Source organism: Daldinia loculata (genome assembly GCF_022478755.1).
Source record: "Daldinia loculata strain CBS 113971 unplaced genomic scaffold F4817scaffold_17, whole genome shotgun sequence".
NCBI lineage: Eukaryota > Fungi > Ascomycota > Sordariomycetes > Xylariales > Hypoxylaceae > Daldinia > Daldinia loculata.
The window spans coordinates 487847-496122 of record NW_026054871.1 but is presented as its reverse complement, the minus strand read 5'-3'; the positions used below and the strand labels follow the sequence as shown (position 1 = coordinate 496122).

Here is an 8276-nt window from a genome sequence, read left to right as displayed (position 1 = left end):
GCCCCCCCCCCCCCCCCCCCCCCCCCCCCCCCCCCCCCCCCCCCCCCGCCCCCCCCCCCCCCCCCCCCCCCCGGGATTAGAGGAGAGGGGCCAATTCGGGCGGAAACAATGTCTACGATGGGAAATTACGTGCAAAGAGGTACGTGTCATGGAGGAGTTCATGCCTGTAGTACGTGGCTGCGTTGTGTTACCAAGCTACTAGACTGCTAGAGTATAATAGGTACCTTAACATAATAAAAGGCAGGTAGGATGTATGTACATAGTAGATGCTTTCTACTAAGATCTATTGATGTTAGTGCAGAGTTAACATGTATAGTGCAGATACTTAAGTATTAATATCCAAGTTCATTGGATCCGTCGCTTTCGAACCCCAGATTTTAAATTCATTTTTTAGTTGACTACATATAAATGTACCGTGGAAGCCGCTCAATTTCAGCCCATTGTGCTGCCCGACCTTGATGTATTTTAAGGTATTGCCCTTCCGATTCTAACAAAGGCCTAAAGCCCGATAAACATTAAGTAAGTACTTCCGAGGTATATGTGAACCTTCCAATAGCGCTATTGCATCACATATGACAACCCGCTTTGCCCCCGTCTAGTGTGGATTGCTCTCCGTTGCTGGCTCCCGAGTCACAAGCTCGACTACCTAGGTCCTAAAATAATTCATTTTCGTTTTGGGAGTGTTAAATAATTGCCTCCCCGGTACTTCCGGAAATGCGACATTACTTGTCCTGTGGATTATAGCTGCTTCTCAAATGCACTCCCGACAGGTTTCCATCATCAGCATCCAGGTGGATAATGATAATTCAATTACCTATACTTCTCATGAAGCCCAACCATCAATGATACCTAGGTAAAGGTACTTAATCAGGCAGTATGGCGAGCACACCTGAACGCCAACCTCGGGCCTCGCTCCTCCAGGGTATACCGGAGCCGCCTAGCTTGATAATTTCCGACGGAGAGGTATCACCATCGTCTGACGGTGTAGTAGATGAGGAGTCGCTGTATATCGACCAAGACGATGCTCAATCCATCATACAGCCGGCTTTAAGTCCTGCAGCGACAAGGCTCACCTTGCCGAAGACTCCTGCAGCAGAGAAGGTGGCAGCTTTGGAGCGGGTGCCAGGCAGAGGTCTGTTTAGTGTTATCGAGGGACCGATCACTTCAGAGCCGGATAGTCTGCATCCATTAGCAATGGGTTCGACTAGGACGGCTTACCAAACGGCCGGTACAAGGGCGCAAACGCGCCAAAGTAGAGGTCTTTCCCTAGGTCAACTTCCTTCGAACCATTCACCTACGTACAGATTTCCATCGCCATGGCAGTCGGGGCCAAAGCAGATGGTTGTGCAGAATGAGCCTAGTTCGAGACCAGCTCTATCTGCCGTATTTGGTCAGAATAATGGCCATCGACGTTCTTCGTCCGGGGGAGCAGATGCGCTAAAGAGGATACGGGAGGCTTTGCCATCTATGCCATCTATGCCATCCATGTCCATGCCATCCATGTCTATGCCATCAATTTCTCTGCCGTCATTCTTTTCGGGACCATCTTCAACGAAGAGCGTAGGGCTGGATGCAAAGAAGACTATTACTTCCAATGACAGTGCACCAAGGGCAGGGCGGCTCATATTCACAGAAACGCCTGTCCTAACCCCTAGGAACATAGCCCCGCCGGAAAATAGGCAATCGCTTATGGCTCTGCCCATCCGCGATGCTGATGGCTCTACATCGTCTCGACCGCCAACCCGGCCACGGACAATGCGGCGGTCAACTTCTGATGAATCCATACTCTACCATTCACTATCTAGGATGTCGTCCTTTGGTGACGACGATAGATGGAATGATATTAGAGAGCAGAAAAACAGCAGGCTCAAAGCTATCACGGATAGCTTGGACGTACCTACATTCAAATTACCACAGTTTCCAAGTATCATTCCAGCTCCGCTCAAGAGAAATTCAACACTGGGGTTCAATCAGTCAGACTCGTCTTTATCAGGTACCCCACGTACCTCTACATTCTTCGATATCGGCCCATCAAATAACAGCGATACAAATCTGTCGGATCTGGATCGTGCTTTGGAGCTATTAACCGGCGATATTGTCATCATGGGTGGATACCGTGGGTCTATCCTGAGGTCTACCAAAACTAATCGTCAGGTCTGGGTACCCGTAAAGGTTGGGCTGAACATTCGAAAAGTAAATTTGGAAGTTGGTTTGGATCCCGAGGACGAAGAAAGAATGGAAGAGACAATATACGCCTCCGGCATGCTTAAAAACATAGGACTGGTTGATATCTCGAAGCGCTTGTTCAAGAGATTGAGAGAATGCGAAAATGCCAGGTCGGGAAAACTAAGGGTGTGGGATTATGGCTGGGACTGGCGTTTAAGTCCTCATCTACTTTCGCGCAAATTGATCGCCTTTCTCGAACAGCTGCCCTCAAATCAGGGCTCTGGCCTCTCCGAAGGCAAAGGGGCACTGGTCATTGCACACAGTCTCGGAGGACTTATTACTCGCCACGCTGTAAATCAACGGCCTGATCTATTCTCGGGAGTAATTTACGCAGGGACTCCGCAACGATGCATAAATATATTAGGACCGATCCGCAATGGCGACGCTGTGCTCTTTAACGAGAAGGTCTTGACGGCGCAAGTTAACTTTTCGTTAAGGACGAGTTTTGTTTTCCTACCGGAAGACGGCTTCTGCTTCATAAATAAGTATACTGGCGAACAGTATCCAGTCGATTTCTACGACCCGCAACAATGGATAAAATACAGCTTGAGTCCGTGTATAGAGCCGTCTTTACCCTCCTATAAGTCTCGTTCCGGCGCACTCAGCTCCCTGAGAGAGCTTTCTGAGAGACTACCGACCCCATTAAGGAGCCGGGGAAATAGTGCGGCTAGCGAATCCCGGTCGCCAACTCGCAATCTAGTGGCCGAGGCGGTACGGAAAGTCGAGGTATCTAACGACAGGACCCTGGCACCACAAATGGGAACGCTGCATGGAGATTCGAGCACAGCTCATCAACAACAGCAGAAAAACATTGACCACGACGCCGGGACACGCAGCCGCAACCTCGCGTACCTGACCCGGACGCTTGCCGAGATCAAGCGATTCCGGGCAGAGACCCAGCACCGGCCGGAGCACACGCAAGCCAACGCGTACCCACCGTTAGCAGTTATCTACGGCAAGGAAGTACCAACTGTGTGGGCGGCGAGCGTTACGTCACGCGAAGCAATTGCGTGCGCGGATGCGTACGACGACTTAGTTTTCCGCAGCGGCGACGGCGTCGTGCTTGCCCGCGAGGCCATGCTCCCTGAGGGGTATGAGCTCGTACGCGACGGTCAAGTTAGTACTGACAGAGGGCACATTACCATGTTGGGCGATATGGATGCCGTCGGAAAGGCTTTACTAGCAGTGATAAGGGGTCGCCGGAAGGGCATCGGACTCGAGGGTCCTAGAACTTAACCTTTTCGCAGCCGTGCGATTAGGGTTTTATGATAGAATAACTAAGTATAACCCGGGTTTTATTAGAATGGTTTAGATTGCCGAGAAAGAAAGATATACGGGCAACCGAAAAAGAATAAGAAAGGCATCATGGGCGCATTGGATAGGTCCTCATTAGCGATGGGTCTTTTTTTTGTTTCTTCCCCCCTACGGGTTGGGGTTCTAGGATATTCATATTCGCTTCACTATGGATGGGGCCTGTGGCATTTGCATAGCATTGTACTGTAGCATCGTCAGTAGCATCGTCAGTAGCAACTCTGTTTTGGCTTATCTTCTTCTACGGTATGGTGAGCTTTGACTTAGAGAGTTGGACTGGGGTGGATTATGTGTAACTACCTTCTTTCCTACCTCTACTTATCTACCTGTCTTGGTTATGCAAGAGGAAAACTCGTACAGACCTATTACTCCTGCTCGCGAACTCGCGTTTCCCACGATATGGGGGTGTCACAGTGCTACGTGATCTGGCATCGGGTGAGCACCGAATTGTATTTATTTATTTATTCATCTCCAGTTATATAACTCATCATTTACTTTCATATACTACCCGCGTTATATAGAGGTATATTTCGGCTGACTGCTTCTCGAGCGACAAGGTATAACTCCGCAGGCGCTCGAAACCAGGTATCTAAGCTGTCATGTATTTATCCGTCTAACCCAGGTTCCCTACATACTTACTGTCGGGTACTAGTCAGTTGGAACGGGAAGGGATAGGGATCTTGTTTTCTGCCCACGTCGCACGAGCTCGTATCCGTCGACGCTTCCCGGGTCCCTGGCGCCGAGCATGAACGAATTGGCTCGGCGGGCGGCTGCGTCTGCATCTGCGGTCGTTGAGGCACGAGGTACCACGTGGAGATAGAGCTAAGACATATATTTGGCTATTGGTATACTTTATCAATAGCGTATTGCTGAAGACGAGGTGATACTCGGGGACGATGTTTGTGGAAGGCTGGTTGATAGGAAAGGGGGGTGCTCCTATTCACGTGCGTTCGGGTGTTCAAAATGCGGTTGGATTTGAGCCAGATAAATCCGAGTCTTGGATATAGAGCATAGTAAAGGGACATATAGCATCAAAGTCACAAGTGTCCTCTCTCGTCTGCCGTACTTAGTAAGCTTGAGTCAGAGGGAATCCGTGGTCCTTCCCGACATCAACACCATCTATCCGCTGCGGCATAAATAAACATATTACACAGCAGCCTCGTGGCGCTGCCGTGGTTTCACATCAATCCTCCCTCCCACTTCTCCCGCCATGACATACATCAATTAGGATTTGCGTTCCGTTTCAGCCTTCGGCACTGGAGAACTGGAGATGCGAGGAGAAAACATTTTAGACTCCCGCCGCGGAGGACTATTATGTACGGATTTGGGGACCGCTAGGGAGGAGGATAAAAACGTCGCACACCTACCTACCTACACCCTACACCCCTCGTCGGTTCAATTAAATTAATGGACAGGTATGTATATATGCACGGCAGGTAGATGACGGGTACCTATGCTCGCCTCGTCCACGGCTCCTTCAGCTGAGGGGGATCCGCTACTTTGGTCTTTCTAGAAGAGTAGCAGCGCGGAAAGGACCACGAGTGGACCCGTCTGATATTCCTGAATATATACACACCTGTCCACTAATTTAATTGAACCGATGAGCATCATCCTGTGGTATGTGTCGTGGCTGTGTAGATTGGGGGGTAGGTAGCGCCTATTTGCGCCTCAAGATGCTGTTAGAGGACTCGTAGGCGCAGTGCTACTTGAGACGTGGATTTATCTTCCTTCGTTGCTCATGACGACATTCTCGTGATGATGGCAATGATTCTTTCTTGATATGTTAACACGAGGTCTAGGGCCGGTTTATATAAATGGAAGATAGATGCTGGATATAAATATAGGTTAGGTATGTATATACGTGATACTTATTTTGAGGTCTCATTGCCGCGCGGCAAATTGCATCGGACTTATACCTGATAGAGTGGACCACCGACAGCGCTATGTTGCTTAAAATATACGATACTGATTGATATAGTATTAACTATAGTATAGTACTGACAAGTACGGTATTGACATTTCTATGCGTTTTTAAGAAATGCGGGATGCTCTACCGCCCCCACGAATATCTTTACACACACGTGTGAAGCTCAGCGATGTCGCAAAATTTTTACTAACGCGTCTTGATGGGGAAAGGAATGCGTAGTGTATGATATAATGTATGAAGGGGGTGTACTGTACATCATACATGATATACTACATTGCTACCGGGTGCCAATAACATTCAAGTGATAACATCTCACCTCTCAAATCGAGTCAAATCGACAAGAATCTGAGACAGCAGCTTTCGTAATGTAGCTTCGACGGAACGAAGGAGGATGAATAATATGAAATTCATAAGCATTGTATTGGACACGAGCCAAGGGTTTGCGTTTCAACTTTTAAGGCGCTTACACACCTGAAGTCATGTCGTGCGCAGCGCCCATCGCCCATCGCCCATCGGCAATTCATTCCTTTCATAAATTCCACACAGTTTATGTAAGAGTTTGCTTCTCATCATTTCCATCATGCTGTCATTTACATAGTGTTATCTACATACTATGTAGATGACAACCATAATAGGCGCCTAAGTTTGGGCTGTGCTTACGATGACGACGATGCTGTTGATCGGATTGACAAACTCGCGGACGGGGAACTGCTCGTTGACAGGGGACTTTCCGCCTTATTACATCGCACTGGATACTTAATAAATCACGATTCACAAACCGATCAGCAGGGGATTTCAGACAGACCCCTCCACCCCTCATACGTGTACGGGGATCTGCTATGTAGGTACATATAGTGTATTCCGTACGCCTGTCAATACGAGAGCTCTTCTGCATCGATACCCATGACGGCGATCCGCTATAATAGAGAGACTTAAGTGATTAAAAAAAAAAGTTAGTTGATAATGTATGTTCACGGGCCACCACCGTAAGGATTTGGCGTGCCGAGGACGCGGCACCCCAGGCCGCAATCCCGCAGTCTGTTCCCTTAAACTGTTCCTCTGCGTCAGAGACTAGACTGAAACATACGGGAATTTTTAGAGGCATAACAGATCTGAATATTATTACCGCTAAGGGCAACTTACTTGCATGCATCTCGATACATACCTACCTAGGCAGACAGGTGGTATACTTGACACGACTAAAGGTTACGGTGAAAGTATCAATGAGGGAGGTTACTCTTTCTGGAATTTTCACATTGAAGGGAAGCTGATGGGATGGATTATAGAACGGAATGGGACGGACAATGTATTATACATACATACCATATCATACTTTACATATGCAGGTGGTAACGCTAAGGCAGGAGAAGGGTTTCCAACGGGACGGTGTCCTGTTCGGGTCAAGTAAAAAGTAGAGGCAATCTTCGTCCGATCTACCTACCTGCCTGCTACTACTGGGCAGTTGAGCAAGAAAACCGAATAAGTTTGCGGCCGATGTAATCCTTGTCTGAGCCAAAAAGGCATAACGTCCAACCAACACAAGGACCCATGTCTAGAGTAGCTTCACCTGAATTCACCTGAAAATCGACGTTGCGCTCGTGTGCAACGGAGTGGACCATGCGGCAACAAATGGTAATTGACAGATGGTACATACATAGTAGTAAATGGATGGGAGGGAATCGATAGACGCAGTCACATCCTGATAATCCATGATCAACCAACCCTTTTCTACTTTTTTCTTCTTCTTACTTCGCCGACCTGTGCCACGCCATTGGACGAATGATAAAACCGAACCGTTCGAGCCGAAGGTCGATCTAGCATCTGACATTTCGATAGTCTATACCTAGTCTATAGTTTTTGTTGTAGATCGCCAACTTGTCCGTTCTTGTTCTCTGACGGGGCTTATCGCAAGTTGATGAAATGTTAGAGTGTTAGAATTCCAGTTCCCGAATTTGATCAATCTCGCGGGATCCAATCATGATCGAGACCGGATTAAGCGGGTTGGTTGCTAAGCATCAATGTAAAACAGTCTACGGAGGCAGAGCGACGGGGGCTCCATTCCTTGGCTCAACCCACACGCCACCAAACCACCAAACCTGCCTGACAAGAAGACAAGTCCGTCCAGAACGGAAACAAGTCCCACAGAGCTGCTGCTTTCTTCACCGTTTACGAGGTATGTGTACCCACAAGCCGTCTGAATCGAGCTCTTCTGGCAAATACTGATTGACTGACGTGTGCCGAGTTCGTGTGGGTTAGGGAAAGAAAATTGAGTAGTCCTAACTTTGGTTATGTTTCACCATATGCGTCGTATTAGCCATATATGTACATTTGCGTGCACTGTTTCTAGCCTTAGCTTGTACCCGTAGTGTATGTAGGTACCTAGGTACTGGTAGACAAACAGGTAGTTGAAGTATGTATTCGTGACGGTAACTATATATGTAGGAAATAAAAGGAAAAAAAAAATTTAAGATGAAAAAGGAAAAAGATGACATACATAGAACCGTTGGATTTCAACGAAATGCATATCAGCCTAGGCAGCCTAGAAATACTATGCAAACCCCAAGTGAAGGGTTACCGGCCGTGCTTCAACGATCAAATCGGGAACCAATTGCACATCTTCGCTTCTCTGAATTTTTCTTCACGACAGGGATTCAAAGTCCCAGGTTTGCCGGGCTTGTCAGAGCAAACCCAGGCTCCCCCAGGTCCATGATCCATCTTCGTTCGAACCCACACTTCTCTCACACATAACTGTGTCATTCCTAACATATTCCGCCTCCCCTTTCATTGGAAGTCGCCATTCCGGGGGGGTTTT

The 8276-nt window shown here is 48.0% G+C and overlaps 1 protein-coding gene across 1 annotated transcript; it reads left to right on the top strand.

The window, feature by feature from the left end:
* Positions 1 to 543: 543 nt before the first annotated feature.
* On the top strand, positions 544 to 3644 carry F4817DRAFT_68171 (uncharacterized protein). Its single transcript, XM_049307760.1, has one exon. It carries the CDS (start codon positions 877 to 879, stop codon positions 3460 to 3462), a length of 2586 nt encoding a protein of 861 aa, XP_049160276.1. The 5' UTR covers positions 544 to 876; the 3' UTR covers positions 3463 to 3644.
* The last annotated feature ends 4632 nt before the right edge of the window (positions 3645 to 8276 follow it).